Raw genomic sequence first — 24,969 nt, 5'->3', positions numbered from 1 at the left:
TCTAACTTCACAATCCAGATTTCACCAATTCAAATAATTCCACAGCAATTATTTCAGTGTCAGCTCTTCTACATTCATGGGCATGTTGTATTATCTATTTCGAAATGTGCGGCACCTTACAAACTCTATGAGCTATTTATGAGTTCTGCAGTGGCTTAATTCAAAATCAAATTGATTCATCTAATCCATGTTTAAAAAGATTCACAACTTTATTGCACCATAAGAACAGATTTTTTAATGTCCGAGCCTATCCCAGCTAACTATGGGCCCCGGGTGGGGGACACCCTGAATTGGTGGCCAACCAATCACAGGGCACAAGGAGACAGACAACCATTCAGGCTCTCACTCATACCTAGGTGCAATTTAGAGTGTTCAACGTACCTACACTGCATGTTTTAGGGATGTTAGAGTAAACTGAAGTACCCTAAGAAAACCCACACAAGCCCAGGGAGAACTTGCAATACTCCACACAGTGAGGACCGTCCTGGGATTGAACCCTCGACCCCAGAACTGTAAGGCCAGCGCACTGACCACTCACCCACCGGGCTGCATAAATATGTATTTAAATAGTATATATAATTTCAATCAAATGTGTAAACCAAAAAATTAAGAAAAATGTTGTAAGAAAATACCAAAATAATGATAAGGAGATGAAAACTTAACACATAAATTTAAAAAAGGCACAAATGTAAGTAATTCTAAATCAAATACAAGCTCTAATGAAAATTAGGTTCAGCATAAAATTGCACTGAAAGGTATCCCCAAATGTTTGTGAGTCGTGTCCATTTGTAAAGTCACATTAGTGTGTTAGAACTCACTGTTTTGTGCGGTAGAATGCAATAAATGCAATTAAGTTATAACTGTAACGCCGACTTACCAGTTCCGAAATGAAATTGTTGTCTTGGTTACGTTGCCAGGCCGTCAAAGCGTGGATGACTGACAGTGTGATGCCGCTGAGCACGGCAGCTCTCATTCGCACAGGCAGCAGCGTGTAAATGATGTGGATGAAGAAGACTGTCCACCAGACGCCCTCCGATGCACTGTTGGGACGCACCATCAGCAGCCCAGACACCTGCACTACGATCAGCACCCCGATCACCAGGTAGTTCACAATCCACATGTAGTCCTGGTGGAAGCCATTGCGGTTGCAAACCACCATCACGGTAAGGAAGAGTGCCATGGCAACGCAGAGGACGGAGACATAGGCCTCATTCGGAGCCTGCTGAATGCAATGGAAGGCTAGCATCACCCCGCACACCACCATTAGAACTCCCATGAGCATGGTGAGAGAGCTCTGGTTGAGTCTGAAGAAATAGCGCTGGTATAGACGCTCCAGTTTAGCTGACTGGAACTTCTTGGAGTGAAAAACCCACATCATGCGCATCCAGCAGCCGGCAGCACTCATGGTTTTGCACTGCCTTTCCACCGAATCCCCAAAGTCCTCCTCTTTCCTCCCCTTCGCATCGCCATCCTCCAAACCCATGTCTACGGCTTTCATTCTCAGATCTACTCCTTCTCCTGTTTTTTTCCCATAGTGGTCTTCTTGCCATCCGCGTAGGTCTAAGTTTCGTCTGCTAGGGTCTGCTCGGGTGTGGTAATTCTGGTGGGCTACGTTCGGTGGATCCGGGCCCTCGGGATCCCTGAGGCAGCTCATGTAGCGAGAAGTGCAAAGCGAGGACTTGACTTTCTTCTTTTTGCCATTGCGCTCTCCCCAAGGTGCCTTTTGCTCGTCCACTCTACCCACAAAGAGTCCTCTGGCCCACGACATCCTGAACAGAACGTCAGGGGCAATTAGGACAAAAGTAGGGGTCAAACTATGTGGTTGTCAAATAAATGGCTACACTCCACAGTAGTAGTGTAGACGTTACAGTTGAGAGTTAAGCCAAATTTGGTAAGAAGAACATGATTCAAAGTTCAAGTCATCAATGATGCTATTGGATGTAATTTCAGCCAGTATTAAAGGATTAACTACGTATTCTGATTTTTGTGACCATTTATATGAAAAACTGACCCTCGTATCATATCAGAATGGATTTCCAACTAGACTTAATTATCACACACTCATTCTATGCAGAATAGACCAGCGAAATGGCTTGAAAGATTTCTCGGACGGTATCTTGTGTTTTAGTCATTTGGACCTCGACTGAATGGTTTGTTTCTTTGAAGAGGATTTGCAATGATTTTCAAGACTGCTAAATTATACTGCTTTTCTAGGTAATTGCAGATTGGTTAGTAGCCAGCCATACGCAAAGGTGTGAGGGTGCTGGAGCCCATCAAAGCCAACTGTGGGCAGCAGGCGAGGGACACCCTAAATTGGTTGCAAGCCAATCGCGAGGCACAATGGGACAAATAGCCATTCACGCTCACACTCATACCTAACAGAGTGGTTAGCGCGTGGGCCTCACAACTCTGGGGAACTGGGTTCAAGTCCAGGTCGGTCCACCAATGTGGAGTTTGCATGTTCTCCCCAGGCCTGCGTGGGTTTCCTCCAGGTACTCTGGTTCCTCCCACATTCCAAAAACATGCATGGTAGGCTGATTGGGCACTCTAAATTCCTCTTAGGTATGGATATAACTGTGCATTGTTGTCTGTCTCCTTGTGCCCTGCGACCGGCTGGCCACCGATTCAGGGTGTCCCCCGCTTCTGGCCCAGAGACAGCACGCCCCGCGACCCTAATGAAGCTGTTCAGAAAATTAAATGAGATGAGAACCAGCCTATCATGCATATTTTTGAGAGTTGTGAGGAAACCAGAGTACGCAGAGAAAACCCACGCAGGCACACCAGAAAGGTGCAGTTTTAAGGTTTTACTTGAACATTTCATTACTGGTTGATATTATTTTTTACTTGCGTTCAATTAATATGAAAACATGTGTGTGCACACTTACCTGTGTGGTAGGTTTTAACACTTTGCTGTTTGGCCTAGTTCATGCCAACGTGTGTGTCCATAAACAGACACCGTTCTGCCGTCTTCCAGTGTTAATGCCGTAGTCGTGCACACCAACTGTTGTCTCTGATGGCCTTCATGTCTCCTGAATGGAAAAAAGACAACACACACAACATCAGCTGCAGATCCAGATCAGGCGGATTTTCCCTTCTCATCGGTCCACTGCTCACTGTCATTTATCACAACAATCTGCTTCTGGCATGGGTGTACTCCATTTGACAGCAAAGGCCTCTTTGGTAGTAAGTAGGCAACAATCAGAGATCAAGGGCTGTCCTGCCATATTCAATTGCCCATGTTCAACCTGGGAGCACTTAGGAATCACTAAAGCTAGCTTCAAATACACCGACCTCCAAACCTAATACTATAAGCATATCTGTGTTCTGGACGGGTGGGGACAAACCGTGTGGAAGGTGCACGTGAGGCTGGCAAATAGAAACATGATTGGAACACAATCAGGAGCACAAGAGCCCCATTCCCAGTTATGTCATGCATGGTATCAACTAAAGAACCCGTGAGTGCAAACCATAGGACAAGGCATGCTATTCCTATACGTATATGACTAAGTGGAACAGCCAGGCGATGGTGGCGGCGGCCAGTTATTACATAAGAGGACGCTTGCTCGTTCATTCGACAGCACATGCAGCACGCCGCCCTCACACACTCACGAGTGCTGGAGCCGAACATTCCGCGGGGCAACTTACTAAAGCGGTCCGGGGATGTGCTGCACTGCCCGGACGCGCGGCGCCTCTTTGGACTCGAAGATGGAAAGTGCACATTCAGCCGCACTTTCCTCAAGCCGCTGTTACTTGGACTGCGAGGGGCGGGTATGCGTACCGTGCACGTAGCTCTCTGGAGAGGGTTGATTTTTTTTTGGAGCCGGGTTCGCGTCCCGAGACTCCGGGACCCACGATGCTGGAACCTGATACGGATGCAGCCGCAGCCGAAGTCTGCTTGCTGCCTGCTGTCTTCTCCTCCTCCACTCTCTCTCTCTCCCCCTCTCTCTCTCTCTCTCTCTCTCCCTCTCTCTCTTCCCTCTCCCTCTCCCTCTCTCTCTCTCTCTCCCTCTCTCTCTCTCCCTCTCTCTCCCTCCCTCTCTCCCTCCCTCTCTCCCTCTGTCTCCCTCTCTCTCAGTCTCTCTCTCTCTCTCTCTCTCTCTCTCTCTCTCTCTCTCTCTCTCTCTCTCTCTCTCTCACTTTCACCCTCGTTAAGAAGTCAATACTACCATCTAGTGGTTAAAATTTTATAGGACAGGTGCTGACTATTTTAATATTTTATCTACTACAATCACGATTGTCCTTAATGAGACCATTTTTGGTAACTTATATGAAGGAATTATTTTATACATTCATTCATTTTCTGAACCGCTTAATCCTTACAGGGGTCGCAATCATACCTCAGGGCAATTTATAGTGTTCATTCAACCAGCCTATCATGCATGTTTATCGAATGTGGGAGGAAACCAGAGTACCGGGAGAAAACCCACATAGGCCAGGGGAGAACATGCAAACTCCACATGGGTGGAGTGAACGGGATTCCAAACCAGGACCCAAAAACTGTGAGGCCGACTGACTTGAATTAATAAATGAGATGGTATAATAAAGTAGTTTATTTTATATATTAATTTTATTTTAATTACATTAATATTCAAAATACATTTTCCAATTACTAATATATTTATTTAAAATTTCATTATTTTAGGGTCAATAGTTAATAAGTTGACACTAAAGACAGTGAATTCTTTTTAAAGTGACCTTTCATCTGTTCCGCTTATCCTCTTAAGAATCACGGGAGCGCTGGAGCCTATCACAATGTGATGAATAACCATCCACACTCATATTCATACTTACAGAAAATTTTGAGTGTTCACCCAATCTACTATGAATTTTGGGAAATAGCGCAGAATGGGGAGAACATGCAAACTTGAGGCAGATGTGCTAACCACTTAGCGTGCACCTTATAAAGTGACCTATTTTTTTCAATTAACATTTTTTTTCTTCACATTTGGGACCTTTAGTTCTTGATAGGGCAAATGACTTTTTGACATTAAAAAAGTTATATATGAGCAATTATTTCACATTTTAAAATTATTATACTCTTTGTTGCATTGCTTTTCTATAATTATAACAAACTTTATTCATTCATTCATCCTCCGTAACGTGCATCCTCGTAAGGGCGGAAGGCAGACTACACCCCAGACTGGTCGCCAGTAAGTCATAGGGCACACAGAGAGACGGACAGCCACTCACTCTCAGAATCACACTGCTACCAATTGGGAATTGAACCAAGACTGCTCACACCAAAGTGAGGCGGAAGAACCACTGCATCATTGGGTGGTTCCTTTATAAATTCATGCAACAAAAACTAAGTAAATTGAATTAAGATAAAGCAATAGAGAAGTGCATACTGTCTACAGCACCGAACACTCTAAAGTAGATTTTTTTTCCCACAGTGTTTAACTCATTTTATGGCAGTAGATGTGCAATTTAATTGAACACTAAAGAATGGCTGTAAATGCTAATGTTTCAGAGCCATTGCCAGATGACTAAATATCCAATCAATTTTGACGGTGACTGTTTAGACCAGGGTTGGGCAAACTTTTCGGCCCGGGGGCCACATTGACTTTAAAAATTTGACAGGCGAGCTGGGTCAGCACAAGATACGATACATATAAAAAAACTGCATCCGTTAACAGTACATATGAAAAATAAACAGAAAAAAAGGACTAAAGTATTAACATACTCATCACTCATCTGGGATTTATGGGGTGCTTTCTTGGTTTTCATCAGACTAAAGGTCTGTTCACACACGTGTAGAGCCAAATAACACCAGAATCCTCCGTGTCATCTTCTGGATGTTTGGAAATTTGGCTGCACTTAATGAAACAAAAGTCAGAGACTTTCAGGGAGTTGAACTTGTCACATTGGAGATCAATCAGTTCCAACTGCACCTCCTGTGGAACCGTTTCTGGGTCTTGTGAGAAAGGACATGACACCAGCTATCAATTTTTCCAAAATCACAAAACCAACGGCAGAATTGCTCATGCAGGTAATCCAATGATTTCCTATATTTTTTCACATGTGGGGGCCTCTTTTAACGCAACCAGTTTGAGAAAATGAGCAAATGACTTGTCTGATATTTGCTTGAAAAATAAAACCACCTTGGTTTTGAAGGCGGAAGGTTTGCTTGCATTTCATGCACAAACTGTTTTTTCTCTTGTAGCTTCACATTCAGCTCGTTCATGTGTGTCAGGCTCTCCACAGTAAAAGTTAAATGTTCAGAAATGTGTCAGTATTCTCAAGTAGCTCCCAGACACATTTACATACTTTTACTAGGCTAGTGCCCCATCTATCGGGGAAAAGAGGGTATTGCAGGGAAATGAATAAGATCATTGATTTTTACTATAATTTGGACAACGTCGGCGGGCCGGATTAAAAAGCCTAACGGGCCGTATGTGGCCCGCGGGCCGTAGTTTGCCCATGTCTGGTTTAGACTGAATGAATGTTCATTTTCCTCTCACTGTCAAAATTGATAGGATGTCAAGCGCCAACAATGCCAACTCATTTACTAATGACAATGCAAAATTATCCCCCCTATCGAAAGTTGAAGTGGTTAACGCGTAGGCCTCATAGTTCAGAGTTTGCATGTTCTTGCTTGTGTCGATTTTCTCTGGGTACTCCAGTTTCCTCCTACATCCCAAAAACATATATGTAGGCTGCTTGAACATACTTAGTATGACTGTAAGCGTGAAGGCTTTTCCATCTCCTTGTGCCCTATGATTGGCTAGCCACCAGTATAGGGTATCCCCCGCCTGGTGTGTGAAGTCAGCAGGGATAGGTTCCAGCGCCCCCACGACCCTTGTAAGGATAAGCGGTTCAGAAAAAGAATGTATTAATGAATATACATTTCCTATTCTTTCAACATTTATAAGTGTCTCACCATTGCCATACAAAGCTGTTCTAAAATCGGGTAAAATTTTGTTCATTTTAATGGTGCAGCTGTGTCACTGCTAATTAAAGCCAATTATCTCCAGGTGCGGTCACTATTCTTTTGCTTTAAAAGTTCTCATAGACAGGTTTTGTTACATCTCTCACTGTGACACTGACATTATGGCTTTGGTTTGGATCGTGTTTGTGCTGGTGAATGTGGTCTTGATCGAGCAAGGTAAGAGATTAGATAAAATTTATTAATTAAAGTTTTGTTTTGTCTCACTAACTGCTGATATGACTCTCTTTACAGGGCTTTGTGTTTCTGTTGGGGCTACAAAAGGTAATTCCAATGCGTTGCTGCAGTAAAACAATGTGCCAGATAAGTGTTTTAAAGATTAACTCCTCTCTTTGTGATAGGATATTTTATTAATTTTTTAAATTTGCTACAGGCATCTCTTGATAATTTGGTCAACTGATGGCTGCCTTTGGTAATAGACTCTAAATCAATTTGAAGTCAGACTGCAGCAGTGAATTGCTGCCACACTTGCATTTCAAATTTTTGGGTGTAAACAAATGATAAACCATGTAAATGTATAAGGTTTAACACAAGTAATTGGGCAACCATTAATTAAATGTAATTTGATCCCCCAATTCTATGATAAAGTTGAATACTGATGTGGGTAAGAATTGGGGCAAACTTGGGTCCTACTAGTGTTGAGGTTTTAACAGTGCAAGAAAATATTTAGTGTATAGAAAAATGTATATCTGTGAGGCATATAATTGATGGAATTATCTGAAATTTAGGTCAATCTAAAGCTTTTCTTGAATATTTTTGCAGTAACCAAAAAAGAGTAACTTCAGAATACCATCAGAGAAAAGTCACTTGGGTACAATTATTTGAAATTATGCAGGGAACTTATTTACAGCACTCTAACAATTTCGATAAAATTATCATGAGGCCATTTTGGTGGAATGGGAAGCCACTGTCTCTGCTAGAATTGCCCAAAGTGCCAGGCATTTTGGAAACTGGGCTTTCTAGGAGGATTGACTACTTGGCTCTGGATTTAACCCATGAAATTTAAGCTTTAACTCTGTGTAGGTCAACCAGTAACAATGATGGATCTTGATGATGAAGCAAGCCACAATCACCAAAAGAGTTACAATATGACCGAGATTGCCATAGAGTTGCACAATGCCACCAAGCGGCAGCAGAGTGACGAAGCCTTCAACGACCACCTCGTGGGGCACAATGCCACCAAGGGGCAGCAGAGCGACAAAACCTTCGATGATCACATCAAGGGCCACAATGCCACCAAGGATCAGCAGAGCGGGAATTTGACCCCAAGTGACGATATGTCAGACTACCAGCATGACAAAATGGATGAGTCGGAATACCCGGTGTTTACAGTCCTTGTTTGAATTGTGCAATTGTCTGTTTACAACAATAAAGAACAAGTATCCTGTTACTATTTTTTTTTTCATTTTATGTATATATTTTATATCCCCAAAAAGTAAAATATACATACTTGGAACACAATTTTTTTCAGATGTGGGGGTGTTTGGCAATAACTTACATCTCCTGCCCTTTAAATTGTATGAAAATTCAGTTGGGTAAACCACTAAAGAATTTAAATGCTTAACTTCTCAGGCACCCTGGCCCCTGGGTTCAAATCCAGATCGGTCCACTCGTGTGCAGTTGGCATGTTCTACCAAAGCCTGCACGGGTTTTCTTCAGGTAATCTGGTTTCCTCCCACATTCCAAAAACATTTGTGGTAGGCTGGTTGAACACTAAAATGCCCCTAAGTGTGTGCATGAAGGGTTGTTTATCTCCTTGTGCCCTGTGTTTGGCTGGCCACCATTTCAGGGTGTCTATAATGCCCCCCTTTTTACAAGAAAGCTGAAATGTTTTTGGAATAAAAGCATGCAAACCTCCTTGGATTTGACTCGTTCTGGAGCTTTTTGAGGCAAAAGTGTAAACTGCACTCATGATGTGCCCACACTTGTGTTTCTCTCTCACTATTATTTCTTTTCGCAATGACAGTAAGTTTACATTTGTTTACCTTAATGTGTTCCATGATTATTAATATTAACAGCTAAACCAGGTGTTAGCAACTATGGTCCTATACAATCTGGTGATCCCTGTCCTAACCCCTTTAAATATATATTTTTTAAAATCCGAACCTGATTATTTCATATGTAGAAGCCTTCATAAGTAGAGGTACCACTGTGCGTGTGAATGCACGAATGTATATTTATCGGTATCTATACAGACATGATTTTAATTAGGTAAATGAAAGTTTCTTATGGTGACCAATATTTTTTTTCATATTTTTAAAGAAAATTTCTGTTTTAGTGTTTTGTTTTTGTTCATCTCCACACCGTTTATACTCACAAGGCTCACAGAGGGTGACAGCTTGTCCCAGCCAATCTCGGGCACTAGGCGAGGGATACCCCAAAATGCTTGCCAGCCTCTCACAGGGCAACCAATCACGCTCAAAATAACACCAACACCAAGTCAGAATCGAACCCAGACTGCCCGCATCAAAGTCATGAGGAAATACCACTGCCCTATTGGGTGAGTAGTTAACGTGTCGGCCTCACAGAGGAAGTCCTGGGTTCAAATCCAGATTGAGATTGAATTTTGCATAATGAGTAATTTGTTCCTTCAGGTTTGATGATGAAGGCATCATCTTATGGGAGTTATTTACAAAATATTCTTTCAATATTAGTAAAGATCATACCTTTGCCAAACAAAGTCAATAGTATTGAAAAGAAATAAAACAAACATTGTTGTAATTGGGGTTAGCAATTCCATTCATTCATTTTCTGAACCATTTTATCCTCACTAGGGTCGCAGGGGGTGTTTTATCTTTATTTTTGTTCATACTTTCATTCATCTTCCACACCGCTTAGACTCGCAAGGCTCACAGGGGGTGCCAGAGCCTATCCCAGCCAACCATGGGCAGTAGGCGAGGGATACCCCAAATTGCTTGCCAGCCAATCACAGGGCACAATGAAACAGACAAATGATCACGCTCACAATTACATAACCACCAAGTGGGAATCGAACCCAGACTGGCCGCACCAAAGTCATGGGGAACTGTACTACTGCCCTATTGGGTGGACTTGTTTGAACTTCTCAATGAAATCAGATTATACATTGAATTTTGGGATAATGAGTGTTTTTTTAAATTCAAGTTTGATGATGAAGGCATTATTTGAGGGCAGTTATTTACAAAACATTCTTTCAATATTAGTAATTATTCTACCTTTTCCAAACAAAGTTAATGGTATTGAAAAGAAATAAAACAAATATTGTTGTTCAAATGGGGGTTAGCCATTTTTTCACTGAAATGCAGCAGGTGTGTTAGTGCTAATTGAAGCCAATTATTCCCACTTGTGCACACTTTTCTCTTGCTTTAAATTCCCTCGCAGACTGATACTGACACATCTCACACTGCACTAACAGTGACATCATGGCCTTGGTTTGGCTTGTACTTGTGTTGGCAAATGCTGTTTTGATGGGAAAAGGTGAGACAACAGATTGTGACCCAGGCTTATTTGTTTTATATAAATGTGTTGTCCTGCTGAATGATGATATGACTTTGTTTCTCTACAGGCCTTTGTGTTTCTGTTGGTGCTACAAAAGGTGATTACAGTGCTGTGCTAGAGAAAGTCAGTGTGCCAGATGGGAACATTTTTGATGATCTCATCTGTTTTGTGATGAGATTTGCAGGTGTCTTTGGTTGATGATTTATTTAACCCAATGGGACTGATAGATGTCTAACCAATTGAAGTAGGCAGGGGGGGCAGTGAGTTGGCAAAGGACGCTTGTCTCTGCTGTTATGGACCGGGGGCCACCACCACAACGCCACCCAGGTCCGGCTGGGGGACCGGGGGCCACCACCACAGCGCCGCCCAGGTCCGGCTGGGGGACCGGGGGCCACCACCACCACCACAGCGCCGCCCAGGTCCGGCTGGGGGACCGGGGGCCACCACCACCACCACAGCGCCGCCCAGGTCCGGCTGGGGGACCGGGGGCCACCACCACCACCACAGCGCCGCCCAGGTCCGGCTGGGGGACCGGGGGCCACCACCACCACCACAGCGCCGCCCAGGTCCGGCTGGGGGACCGGGGGCCACCACCACCACCACAGCGCCGCCCAGGTCCGGCTGGGGGACCGGGGGCCACCACCACCACCACAGCGCCGCCCAGGTCCGGCTGGGGGACCGGGGGCCACCACCACCACCACAGCGCCGCCCAGGTCCGGCTGGGGGACCGGGGGCCACCACCACCACCACAGCGCCGCCCAGGTCCGGCTGGGGGACCGGGGGCCACCACCACCACCACAGCGCCGCCCAGGTCCGGCTGGGGGACCGGGGGCCACCACCACCACCACAGCGCCGCCCAGGTCCGGCTGGGGGACCGGGGGCCACCACCACCACCACAGCGCCGCCCAGGTCCGGCTGGGGGACCGGGGGCCACCACCACCACCACAGCGCCGCCCAGGTCCGGCTGGGGGACCGGGGGCCACCACCACCACCACAGCGCCGCCCAGGTCCGGCTGGGGGACCGGGGGCCACCACCACCACCACAGCGCCGCCCAGGTCCGGCTGGGGGACCGGGGGCCACCACCACCACCACAGCGCCGCCCAGGTCCGGCTGGGGGACCGGGGGCCACCACCACCACCACAGCGCCGCCCAGGTCCGGCTGGGGGACCGGGGGCCACCACCACCACCACAGCGCCGCCCAGGTCCGGCTGGGGGACCGGGGGCCACCACCACCACCACAGCGCCGCCCAGGTCCGGCTGGGGGACCGGGGGCCACCACCACCACCACAGCGCCGCCCAGGTCCGGCTGGGGGACCGGGGGCCACCACCACCACCACAGCGCCGCCCAGGTCCGGCTGGGGGACCGGGGGCCACCACCACCACCACAGCGCCGCCCAGGTCCGGCTGGGGGACCGGGGGCCACCACCACCACCACAGCGCCGCCCAGGTCCGGCTGGGGGACCGGGGGCCACCACCACCACCACAGCGCCGCCCAGGTCCGGCTGGGGGACCGGGGGCCACCACCACCACCACAGCGCCGCCCAGGTCCGGCTGGGGGACCGGGGGCCACCACCACCACCACAGCGCCGCCCAGGTCCGGCTGGGGGACCGGGGGCCACCACCACCACCACAGCGCCGCCCAGGTCCGGCTGGGGGACCGGGGGCCACCACCACCACCACAGCGCCGCCCAGGTCCGGCTGGGGGACCGGGGGCCACCACCACCACCACAGCGCCGCCCAGGTCCGGCTGGGGGACCGGGGGCCACCACCACCACCACAGCGCCGCCCAGGTCCGGCTGGGGGACCGGGGGCCACCACCACCACCACAGCGCCGCCCAGGTCCGGCTGGGGGACCGGGGGCCACCACCACCACCACAGCGCCGCCCAGGTCCGGCTGGGGGACCGGGGGCCACCACCACCACCACAGCGCCGCCCAGGTCCGGCTGGGGGACCGGGGGCCACCACCACCACCACAGCGCCGCCCAGGTCCGGCTGGGGGACCGGGGGCCACCACCACCACCACAGCGCCGCCCAGGTCCGGCTGGGGGACCGGGGGCCACCACCACCACCACAGCGCCGCCCAGGTCCGGCTGGGGGACCGGGGGCCACCACCACCACCACAGCGCCGCCCAGGTCCGGCTGGGGGACCGGGGGCCACCACCACCACCACAGCGCCGCCCAGGTCCGGCTGGGGGACCGGGGGCCACCACCACCACCACAGCGCCGCCCAGGTCCGGCTGGGGGACCGGGGGCCACCACCACCACCACAGCGCCGCCCAGGTCCGGCTGGGGGACCGGGGGCCACCACCACCACCACAGCGCCGCCCAGGTCCGGCTGGGGGACCGGGGGCCACCACCACCACCACAGCGCCGCCCAGGTCCGGCTGGGGGACCGGGGGCCACCACCACCACCACAGCGCCGCCCAGGTCCGGCTGGGGGACCGGGGGCCACCACCACCACCACAGCGCCGCCCAGGTCCGGCTGGGGGACCGGGGGCCACCACCACCACCACAGCGCCGCCCAGGTCCGGCTGGGGGACCGGGGGCCACCACCACCACCACAGCGCCGCCCAGGTCCGGCTGGGGGACCGGGGGCCACCACCACCACCACAGCGCCGCCCAGGTCCGGCTGGGGGACCGGGGGCCACCACCACCACCACAGCGCCGCCCAGGTCCGGCTGGGGGACCGGGGGCCACCACCACCACCACAGCGCCGCCCAGGTCCGGCTGGGGGACCGGGGGCCACCACCACCACCACAGCGCCGCCCAGGTCCGGCTGGGGGACCGGGGGCCACCACCACCACCACAGCGCCGCCCAGGTCCGGCTGGGGGACCGGGGGCCACCACCACCACCACAGCGCCGCCCAGGTCCGGCTGGGGGACCGGGGGCCACCACCACCACCACAGCGCCGCCCAGGTCCGGCTGGGGGACCGGGGGCCACCACCACCACCACAGCGCCGCCCAGGTCCGGCTGGGGGACCGGGGGCCACCACCACCACCACAGCGCCGCCCAGGTCCGGCTGGGGGACCGGGGGCCACCACCACCACCACAGCGCCGCCCAGGTCCGGCTGGGGGACCGGGGGCCACCACCACCACCACAGCGCCGCCCAGGTCCGGCTGGGGGACCGGGGGCCACCACCACCACCACAGCGCCGCCCAGGTCCGGCTGGGGGACCGGGGGCCACCACCACCACCACAGCGCCGCCCAGGTCCGGCTGGGGGACCGGGGGCCACCACCACCACCACAGCGCCGCCCAGGTCCGGCTGGGGGACCGGGGGCCACCACCACCACCACAGCGCCGCCCAGGTCCGGCTGGGGGACCGGGGGCCACCACCACCACCACAGCGCCGCCCAGGTCCGGCTGGGGGACCGGGGGCCACCACCACCACCACAGCGCCGCCCAGGTCCGGCTGGGGGACCGGGGGCCACCACCACCACCACAGCGCCGCCCAGGTCCGGCTGGGGGACCGGGGGCCACCACCACCACCACAGCGCCGCCCAGGTCCGGCTGGGGGACCGGGGGCCACCACCACCACCACAGCGCCGCCCAGGTCCGGCTGGGGGACCGGGGGCCACCACCACCACCACAGCGCCGCCCAGGTCCGGCTGGGGGACCGGGGGCCACCACCACCACCACAGCGCCGCCCAGGTCCGGCTGGGGGACCGGGGGCCACCACCACCACCACAGCGCCGCCCAGGTCCGGCTGGGGGACCGGGGGCCACCACCACCACCACAGCGCCGCCCAGGTCCGGCTGGGGGACCGGGGGCCACCACCACCACCACAGCGCCGCCCAGGTCCGGCTGGGGGACCGGGGGCCACCACCACCACCACAGCGCCGCCCAGGTCCGGCTGGGGGACCGGGGGCCACCACCACCACCACAGCGCCGCCCAGGTCCGGCTGGGGGACCGGGGGCCACCACCACCACCACAGCGCCGCCCAGGTCCGGCTGGGGGACCGGGGGCCACCACCACCACCACAGCGCCGCCCAGGTCCGGCTGGGGGACCGGGGGCCACCACCACCACCACAGCGCCGCCCAGGTCCGGCTGGGGGACCGGGGGCCACCACCACCACCACAGCGCCGCCCAGGTCCGGCTGGGGGACCGGGGGCCACCACCACCACCACAGCGCCGCCCAGGTCCGGCTGGGGGACCGGGGGCCACCACCACCACCACAGCGCCGCCCAGGTCCGGCTGGGGGACCGGGGGCCACCACCACCACCACAGCGCCGCCCAGGTCCGGCTGGGGGACCGGGGGCCACCACCACCACCACAGCGCCGCCCAGGTCCGGCTGGGGGACCGGGGGCCACCACCACCACCACAGCGCCGCCCAGGTCCGGCTGGGGGACCGGGGGCCACCACCACCACCACAGCGCCGCCCAGGTCCGGCTGGGGGACCGGGGGCCACCACCACCACCACAGCGCCGCCCAGGTCCGGCTGGGGGACCGGGGGCCACCACCACCACCACAGCGCCGCCCAGGTCCGGCTGGGGGACCGGGGGCCACCACCACCACCACAGCGCCGCCCAGGTCCGGCTGGGGGACCGGGGGCCACCACCACCACCACAGCGCCGCCCAGGTCCGGCTGGGGGACCGGGGGCCACCACCACCACCACAGCGCCGCCCAGGTCCGGCTGGGGGACCGGGGGCCACCACCACCACCACAGCGCCGCCCAGGTCCGGCTGGGGGACCGGGGGCCACCACCACCACCACAGCGCCGCCCAGGTCCGGCTGGGGGACCGGGGGCCACCACCACCACCACAGCGCCGCCCAGGTCCGGCTGGGGGACCGGGGGCCACCACCACCACCACAGCGCCGCCCAGGTCCGGCTGGGGGACCGGGGGCCACCACCACCACCACAGCGCCGCCCAGGTCCGGCTGGGGGACCGGGGGCCACCACCACCACCACAGCGCCGCCCAGGTCCGGCTGGGGGACCGGGGGCCACCACCACCACCACAGCGCCGCCCAGGTCCGGCTGGGGGACCGGGGGCCACCACCACCACCACAGCGCCGCCCAGGTCCGGCTGGGGGACCGGGGGCCACCACCACCACCACAGCGCCGCCCAGGTCCGGCTGGGGGACCGGGGGCCACCACCACCACCACAGCGCCGCCCAGGTCCGGCTGGGGGACCGGGGGCCACCACCACCACCACAGCGCCGCCCAGGTCCGGCTGGGGGACCGGGGGCCACCACCACCACCACAGCGCCGCCCAGGTCCGGCTGGGGGACCGGGGGCCACCACCACCACCACAGCGCCGCCCAGGTCCGGCTGGGGGACCGGGGGCCACCACCACCACCACAGCGCCGCCCAGGTCCGGCTGGGGGACCGGGGGCCACCACCACCACCACAGCGCCGCCCAGGTCCGGCTGGGGGACCGGGGGCCACCACCACCACCACAGCGCCGCCCAGGTCCGGCTGGGGGACCGGGGGCCACCACCACCACCACAGCGCCGCCCAGGTCCGGCTGGGGGACCGGGGGCCACCACCACCACCACAGCGCCGCCCAGGTCCGGCTGGGGGACCGGGGGCCACCACCACCACCACAGCGCCGCCCAGGTCCGGCTGGGGGACCGGGGGCCACCACCACCACCACAGCGCCGCCCAGGTCCGGCTGGGGGACCGGGGGCCACCACCACCACCACAGCGCCGCCCAGGTCCGGCTGGGGGACCGGGGGCCACCACCACCACCACAGCGCCGCCCAGGTCCGGCTGGGGGACCGGGGGCCACCACCACCACCACAGCGCCGCCCAGGTCCGGCTGGGGGACCGGGGGCCACCACCACCACCACAGCGCCGCCCAGGTCCGGCTGGGGGACCGGGGGCCACCACCACCACCACAGCGCCGCCCAGGTCCGGCTGGGGGACCGGGGGCCACCACCACCACCACAGCGCCGCCCAGGTCCGGCTGGGGGACCGGGGGCCACCACCACCACCACAGCGCCGCCCAGGTCCGGCTGGGGGACCGGGGGCCACCACCACCACCACAGCGCCGCCCAGGTCCGGCTGGGGGACCGGGGGCCACCACCACCACCACAGCGCCGCCCAGGTCCGGCTGGGGGACCGGGGGCCACCACCACCACCACAGCGCCGCCCAGGTCCGGCTGGGGGACCGGGGGCCACCACCACCACCACAGCGCCGCCCAGGTCCGGCTGGGGGACCGGGGGCCACCACCACCACCACAGCGCCGCCCAGGTCCGGCTGGGGGACCGGGGGCCACCACCACCACCACAGCGCCGCCCAGGTCCGGCTGGGGGACCGGGGGCCACCACCACCACCACAGCGCCGCCCAGGTCCGGCTGGGGGACCGGGGGCCACCACCACCACCACAGCGCCGCCCAGGTCCGGCTGGGGGACCGGGGGCCACCACCACCACCACAGCGCCGCCCAGGTCCGGCTGGGGGACCGGGGGCCACCACCACCACCACAGCGCCGCCCAGGTCCGGCTGGGGGACCGGGGGCCACCACCACCACCACAGCGCCGCCCAGGTCCGGCTGGGGGACCGGGGGCCACCACCACCACCACAGCGCCGCCCAGGTCCGGCTGGGGGACCGGGGGCCACCACCACCACCACAGCGCCGCCCAGGTCCGGCTGGGGGACCGGGGGCCACCACCACCACCACAGCGCCGCCCAGGTCCGGCTGGGGGACCGGGGGCCACCACCACCACCACAGCGCCGCCCAGGTCCGGCTGGGGGACCGGGGGCCACCACCACCACCACAGCGCCGCCCAGGTCCGGCTGGGGGACCGGGGGCCACCACCACCACCACAGCGCCGCCCAGGTCCGGCTGGGGGACCGGGGGCCACCACCACCACCACAGCGCCGCCCAGGTCCGGCTGGGGGACCGGGGGCCACCACCACCACCACAGCGCCGCCCAGGTCCGGCTGGGGGACCGGGGGCCACCACCACCACCACAGCGCCGCCCAGGTCCGGCTGGGGGACCGGGGGCCACCACCACCACCACAGCGCCGCCCAGGTCCGGCTGGGGGACCGGGGGCCACCACCACCACCACAGCGCCGCCCAGGTCCGGCTGGGGGACCGGGGGCCACCACCACCACCACAGCGCCGCCCAGGTCCGGCTGGGGGACCGGGGGCCACCACCACCACCACAGCGCCGCCCAGGTCCGGCTGGGGGACCGGGGGCCACCACCACCACCACAGCGCCGCCCAGGTCCGGCTGGGGGACCGGGGGCCACCACCACCACCACAGCGCCGCCCAGGTCCGGCTGGGGGACCGGGGGCCACCACCACCACCACAGCGCCGCCCAGGTCCGGCTGGGGGACCGGGGGCCACCACCACCACCACAGCGCCGCCCAGGTCCGGCTGGGGGACCGGGGGCCACCACCACCACCACAGCGCCGCCCAGGTCCGGCTGGGGGACCGGGGGCCACCACCACCACCACAGCGCCGCCCAGGTCCGGCTGGGGGACCGGGGGCCACCACCACCACCACCACAGCGCCGCCCAGGTCCGGCTGGGGGACCGGGGGCCACCACCACCACCACCACAGCGCCGCCCAGGTCCGGCTGGGGGACCGGGGGCCACCACCACCACCACCACAGCGCCGCCCAGGTCCGGCTGGGGGACCGGGGGCCACCACCACCACCACCACAGCGCCGCCCAGGTCCGGCTGGGGGACCGGGGGCCACCACCACCACCACCACAGCGCCGCCCAGGTCCGGCTGGGGGACCGGGGGCCACCACCACCACCACCACAGCGCCGCCCAGGTCCGGCTGGGGGACCGGGGGCCACCACCACCACCACCACAGCGCCGCCCAGGTCCGGCTGGGGGACCGGGGGCCACCACCACCACCACCACAGCGCCGCCCAGGTCCGGCTGGGGGACCGGGGGCCACCACCACCACCACCACAGCGCCGCCCAGGTCCGGCTGGGGGACCGGGGGCCACCACCACCACCACCACAGCGCCGCCCAGGTCCGGCTGGGGGACCGGGGGCCACCACCACCACCACCACAGCGCCGCCCAGGTCCGGCTGGGGGACCGGGGGCCACCACCACCACCACCACAGCGCCGCCCAGGTCCGGCTGGGGGACCGGGGGCCACCACCACCACCACCACAGCGCCGCCCAGGTCCGGCTGGGGGACCGGGGGCCACCACCACCACCACCACAGCGCCGCCCAGGTCCGGCTGGGGGACCGGGGGCCACCACCACCACCACCACAGCGCCGCCCAGGTCCGGCTGGGGGACCGGGGGCCACCACCACCACCACCACAGCGCCGCCCAGGTCCGGCTGGGGGACCGGGGGCCACCACCACCACCACCACAGCGCCGCCCAGGTCCGGCTGGGGGACCGGGGGCCACCACCACCACCACCACAGCGCCGCCCAGGTCCGGCTGGGGGACCGGGGGCCACCACCACCACCACCACAGCGCCGCCCAGGTCCGGCTGGGGGACCGGGGGCCACCACCACCACCACCACAGCGCCGCCCAGGTCCGGCTGGGGGACCGGGGGCCACCACCACCACCACAGCGCCGCCCAGGTCCGGCTTAACATTTTAACCCCAAGTTACGCTATGTCTGACTACCAGAATGACAAAATGGATGATGACTCTGAAGACCAAGTGTTTACAGTCCTTGTTTAAAGTTTGCCACTGTCAGTTTGAAACAATAAAGTATCTATCCTGTTACCACAATGCATTCCTCCCTTCTCAGTGTCTACAAAAGTAAAATATCCTGGTACACAAACCTATTTCAAAATATTATTTGCTATCACATTTCCTCTTCAAATGTATTGTCAGTCCTAGTGACTCATTTCCACTTCAAATGTATGGCAAGAAATTAGTGAAACCATTTTGAAGAGTTTGAAATGCATTAAGAGCCATTGTCCAAGGCTTTTGAAATATAATGTGAATGTACATTGCTACCTAATTCATGATTTTTTTTTTTCAAACTCAAGACATTAAAATCAATTTAGAGTGCTCAACCAGTCTACCTTCTGGGGCTTGAACCTCCATCAAAACTTTGAGTTGGCTGTGCTAACGACTGCACATACTTGCGTGTTAAGCATGTCGGCGTCACAGCTCTGTGGTCCTGGGATCAAATCCAGGTCGGTTCACCTGTGTGGAATTTGCATGTTCTTGCCGAGCCTGTGTGGGTTTCCTCCGGGGATTCCGGTTTCCTCCCACATTCATAAACATGCATGGTAGGCTGATTTGGACACAATTGCCCCTACGTATAGGTGAATATGCATTGTTGTCTGACTCCTTGTGCCCTGCGATCAGCTGGCCACCGATTCAGGGTGGATTCCGGGATTGACTCCAGCACCCCCTGTGACCCTAATGAGGATAAAGTGGTTCAGAAAAGGAGATGAGATATAAATACTTGTGGATATGAGTATGTATTGCTCGTTTATGACAAGATTCTATCATTTAAGGGATGTGCAGAAATCTCTGATGTAGGGCTTTTGAAAGAATTCTACCTTATTTTCCACTGAGGTAGAAAAAAATCTGGTATTTAATACAAGTTCTCCAAAGTCTTTAAAAATGTTCAACGACCCCATAAACTCAGAATTTAATCTGAAATTTGGCAATTTTGAAAAGCACTGGGAAAAAGAATATATGCGTTCCCAGTAGCAGAGATCGTTTTGTGGCCAACCCTGCGTGTCCATTAGCAGCGATGCTGGCGTAGTGATGTGCTGTTCAGTGGAAGGATAGAAATTTGATAAATGCGATCTCCTGAAGTTTTCTGAGCTTTTTGCCTCTCACAATTCTAACGGCAAAGAAATGACATCAATAGATGCAAATTTCTCTGGAGCTGCATTTCACATTTAACAATACAAATTATTTGCAGGTGTGAGTTCGATTCCCGCTGGTGATGGTATGATTCTGAGTGCGTATGGTCGTTTGTGTCTCTGTGTGCCCTACGACTGGCGACCAGTCTAGGGTGTAGTCTGCCTTTCGCCCGAAGTCAGCTGGGTTAGGCTCCAGCAACCCTTACGACGATCCGCAGTATGGAAGATGAATGAATGAATTGTTTTCATTTAATCTATTCTTTTTTTAGGTGGCCCGGTAGAGCGAGCGATTAGCGCGGACCATCACGGACTATTCAAGCATATAAACACTGTGCAACCTCTTTGAGAACGGAATAATGGCGAAAAAGTTAGGTAAGGGACAAATTGATTCAGAATGCAGGGTATTTAACCTGGAGTGGACAAACGATTTTTTTTTTTGTTCAATGCAAAGAAAAGGCTATTTGTCTCATCTGTCAAGAGACGGTTGCGGTATTCAAAGAATACAATCTTCGCCGACACTATGAACCCCGTCACAAAGACAAGTACGATAGCTTGCAAGGCCAAATACGAGCAGACAGTAGTCCACTTTTTTGCTTTGAGAGATTATCTCAGCAAAATATATTTGTACGCCAAGCTCAGCTGAACCAGGCATCCGATCGGGCCAGCTTTCGGGTTGCTAAACTGATTGCAAGCAGCGGTAAGCCTTTCACTGACGGAGAGTCTGTTAAGAAATGTATGGATGCTGTCGCGGAGGAGGTGTGTGCCGAGAAGAAAGATGCATTTAATGCCGTAAGTCTGTCGGCGAGTACAATGACCAGACGCGTTGAAGAAATCGGGAGTAATATATATGCCCAGCTACAGCAGAAGACGAAAGAATTTGACTTTTTTTCATTAGCACTGGATGAAAGCACGGACGTGCAAGACACACCGCAACTGCTCATTTTTATTCGTGGAGTTAGCGCAAACTTTGAGATATGCGAGGATCTGGCAGCCCTCCAAAGTCTCAAAGGGACTACAACGGGAGAGGATATTTTTGACAAACTGTGCCAAACTATGGAGAAGTTGGACCTGGACTGGTCAAAGCTAGCTAGCATCACGACTGACGGGGCTCCTAGCATGGTGGGCGAAACTCGCAGTCTAATGGGACGCATGAACCGGGAGTTGGAAAAAAGGGGTCTCACCGCCCCGCTACGAGTCCACTGCCTAATTCACCAGCAAGCACTGTGCTGCAAAGTGTTGACGTGAGAGAGATTCTGCTCTGACAACTGAGCTGAACTTTTATCTGTTAAGATTGTGCATGGCACAACAGAAAGTTAATGTTCCATGGCTTTTTTTCTATGAAGAACCCAGAGAGAGTTATTTAGTTATTATTTATTTCATAAATAGTGTTATTTATTTCCTGTTTTTTCTGTGAAGAACTCAGAGAGGGTTATTTAGTTATTATTTATTTCATTAATAGTGTTATTATTTGTTTCCTGACTTTTTTTCTGTAAAGAACCTGGAAAGGGTTATTTGGTTATGTGTGGCTTTCTGGAAAACAATATATTTTTTAAGCTCCCCTACGATCGTCACACTTTTTCTGTTACAAACAAACACCGGCCCCCCATCAGAAAAGGGAAAGGTTATGTGGCCCTCACAGGAAAAACTTTGGGGACCCCTACCTTAGATTGTTTGTATACATGTATAAAAGGCAAGGACACTATTAATACACACTTTGACCAAGGCAATTTAGAGTGCTCAACTGGGAAACCATTCATGTTTTTTGCCTATGGGAGGAAACTAGAGCACCTGAAGAATACCCACACAGGCACAGAGAAAACATTTGAGTGCAGGAAGGTCAGTACCATATGGAGAATAAATCCTTTATTGGAGGTTGATGTGGTAACTGCCATATGACCTACCACGGGTACATCTTACGAAATTAAATTGATTCTGAAATGGTTGCAATTGCAAACTTGTTTTTTTAGTAGAGACAGAGTTCACTTGTAAAAGCTTATTGACTATTATAAATTTGAAATAAATACAACCCCGAAACTCTTTTAAAAAATTATAAAATGTCACAAAATTTGTATGAAATGTGTAAAACAAAAAAGGGGAGGAAAAAAGTTATCATTCAGCCACAAAAATAAAAACTCCACTCAAATGGATTGACCTGGATTGGAACCCAGGATGCCAGAGCTGTGAGGCCGACACGCTAACCACTCAAGCCGCCGGGACACCTATACATAAGCAAACAATATAAAATAAGATGTTTGTTTCCTCCCACATCTCAAAGACATGTATGGTAGTCTGGTTGAACACTCTTATTTGCCCCTAGGTATGATTGTGAACGTGTCCGTCTCCTTGTGCCCTGCGATTGGCTGGCCACCGATTCAGTATCTGCCAGGATGTCTTTAAAAACATCACTTTTTTCAACTGATCGTATCACATAAATTACCCTTGTGAGGGTAAGCGGTATGGAAAATGAATAAATTAAGTTTATTATGTTCAGTCATTGTTTTTGTTCATACTTCTGAATAGAATTACTTTGGATATTGATATTTGTTTGTTGAAGATTATTTAAATGAGTTATTGACAAAACTGTTGTTTACAAAGTTTCATGTTCTTTCAATATGGAGATATCACACCATTTGCCAAACCCAGTTGAGAGTATTGAAAAACAACAACAAACATTTTTAACTTGGTTAACTTTTTGTTCATGAAAATGTTGAAGCGTTGTTCGTGCTAATTGAAACTAATTAATACCACTTGTGCTCACTTTTTTTCTTGCTTTAAAAGCTATTGCAGACACCTGTTAACATGACTTACTCTGCAGCAGTGACATCATGGCCTTAGTTTGGTTTGTGCTCGTGTTGGCGATTGCCATCTTGATGGAAAATGGTGAGACATCAGATTGTGAACCAGGCTTTGGAATTATTTTGTCTCAAAGAATCCTGATGTGACTTTGTTTCTCCACAGGCCTATCTGCTTCTGTTGGATCTACAAAAGGTAATTGCAATGCTGTTGTGAAGAAAGGCTGTGTTAAAGATCTTTTGTGATCAGCACTGTGGTTTGTGATGACACCTTTTTACTGACTGGTCTTCTGATGAGTTTAACTCATTGGTGTACATTGGCTCATTCACTGCCACTGTCAATTAGATAGAATCACATCACTGCCAATGTGCAAATGTTAATTGCACATTTAACTAAAGAAAAATCACAGCCAGATGGTGGAAAGAGGTGCATGATTGGATGGTTATCACTGACTAGTACCTTTTAGGAGTTGGGGGGCAATTGGAACTTGACCCTCCTTTTGGAATGTGGCTAAGTTGAACAAAGTCAGTTGCTGTCAGTGTTTGATGAACAAATTGTAATTCTCCCCAATGCCCCAAACCCCCCCCCCCCCCCCCCCCAGTCATCCATTTTACATTTGTTATTTATGTCATCAAATGTATGAGTTTACTTGCTGTCTGAATGATCAGTATTACTTGGTCCCTGAAAATGACACAATTGTGAATGATGACTGCAGAACAGTGCATAAATAACTTTTATTTGTGAAATTATTGTCATTACTAGAGTAGCTTAAAATATAACAATCATTATAATTGAAATGGATGGATGTAAAATTCTGGTTGAATCTCTAAGCCACTGTCTAATTTCTAATCAGTGATTTAGAAAAGTATTCCTTGAGGTACCTGACAATTCTCTGTTTGGTTTGTAATTGGGTTAATCTATCAATTTGATTGGTATTAATTTACTAATGTGTATCTCTTTGTGAAAAGGCCAACCAGTGACAAATGTGGAATTTAATATAAGCCACCCTGACTTGTATAATGACAAATGGAGAAACATGACCCTGGAACAGCAGAGCGACGTGCCCCACTCCCACAACGCCACCCTGGCCCAGCAGAGCGACGTGCCCCACTCCCACAACGCCACCCTGGCCCAGCAGAGCGACGTGCCCCACTCCCACAACGCCACCCTGGCCCAGCAGAGCGACGTGCCCCACTCCCACAACGCCACCCTGGCCCAGCAGAGCGACGTGCCCCACTCCCACAACGCCACCCTGGCCCAGCAGAGCGACGTGCCCCACTCCCACAACGCCACCCTGGCCCAGCAGAGCGACGTGCCCCACTCCCACAACGCCACCCTGGCCCAGCAGAGCGACGTGCCCCACTCCCACAACGCCACCCTGGCCCAGCAGAGCGACGTGCCCCACTCCCACAACGCCACCCTGGCCCAGCAGAGCGACGTGCCCCACTCCCACAACGCCACCCTGGCCCAGCAGAGCGACGTGCCCCACTCCCACAACGCCACCCTGGCCCAGCAGAGCGACGTGCCCCACTCCCACAACGCCACCCTGGCCCAGCAGAGCGACGTGCCCCACTCCCACAACGCCACCCTGGCCCAGCAGAGCGACGTGCCCCACTCCCACAACGCCACCCTGGCCCAGCAGAGCGACGTGCCCCACTCCCACAACGCCACCCTGGCCCAGCAGAGCGACGTGCCCCACTCCCACAATGCTGAAATGGAGAATGACATGGAAGACCAGGTGTTTACAGTACTTGTTTAAAGATTGCACTTTTTTATATTTGGAAGAATAAAGTACAATTATCCTGTTAATACGGTCATTTTTTTACTAGTCTACATTGACTTAAAATACTCTGCTTTAAAACATAACTAGTTCAGAAAGTGGGTATGTAGCTGCAGTGCAATACACATAGTGTTGGATGTTTAGCATGTGGGGAAGATGCCTTATTGAATGGAATGGTAACCAAAACAAGGGTTCAGCCATTTCCTTA

General features: G+C 54.7%; 3 protein-coding genes and 1 long non-coding RNA gene across 4 annotated transcripts in view; 3 read left to right on the top strand and 1 right to left on the bottom strand.

Moving 5' to 3' along the window:
- LOC144091838 (adenylate cyclase type 6-like) overlaps window positions 1–3,945 on the bottom strand; it is a 52,164-nt gene extending 48,219 nt beyond the window's left edge. Inside the window, 3 exon segments of the mRNA XM_077624525.1 lie at window positions 878–1,769; window positions 2,886–3,029; window positions 3,646–3,945. Of these exon segments, the coding sequence (XP_077480651.1) occupies window positions 878–1,768 (891 nt within the window). The 5' untranslated portion in view covers window position 1,769; window positions 2,886–3,029; window positions 3,646–3,945.
- Window positions 3,946–6,976: 3,031 nt separating this feature from the next.
- Window positions 6,977–8,336, top strand: LOC144076201 (uncharacterized). Its single transcript, XM_077603867.1, has 3 exons — window positions 6,977–7,105; window positions 7,181–7,210; window positions 7,970–8,336. Exons 1-3 carry the CDS (start codon window positions 7,051–7,053, stop codon window positions 8,287–8,289), a joined length of 405 nt encoding a protein of 134 aa, XP_077459993.1. The 5' UTR covers window positions 6,977–7,050; the 3' UTR covers window positions 8,290–8,336.
- A 1,917-nt stretch (window positions 8,337–10,253) lies between these two features.
- On the top strand, window positions 10,254–10,561 carry LOC144086631 (uncharacterized). The gene is made up of 2 exons (XR_013304548.1): window positions 10,254–10,402; window positions 10,491–10,561. It is a non-coding gene; the product is annotated as an uncharacterized LOC144086631 (long non-coding RNA).
- Window positions 10,562–22,966: 12,405 nt separating this feature from the next.
- LOC144087255 (uncharacterized) lies at window positions 22,967–24,790 on the top strand. The gene is made up of 3 exons (XM_077617669.1): window positions 22,967–23,068; window positions 23,147–23,176; window positions 23,950–24,790. The coding sequence occupies exons 1-3, from the start codon at window positions 23,014–23,016 to the stop codon at window positions 24,738–24,740; spliced, it is 876 nt and encodes a 291-aa protein (XP_077473795.1). The 5' UTR covers window positions 22,967–23,013; the 3' UTR covers window positions 24,741–24,790.
- The last annotated feature ends 179 nt before the right edge of the window (window positions 24,791–24,969 follow it).

The sequence above is a fragment of the Stigmatopora argus genome, chromosome 1 (genome assembly GCF_051989625.1).
Source record: "Stigmatopora argus isolate UIUO_Sarg chromosome 1, RoL_Sarg_1.0, whole genome shotgun sequence".
Classification (NCBI taxonomy): domain Eukaryota; kingdom Metazoa; phylum Chordata; class Actinopteri; order Syngnathiformes; family Syngnathidae; genus Stigmatopora; species Stigmatopora argus.
Note: the sequence above shows the minus strand (reverse complement) of the source record. Positions and strands in the feature narration are given on the sequence as shown.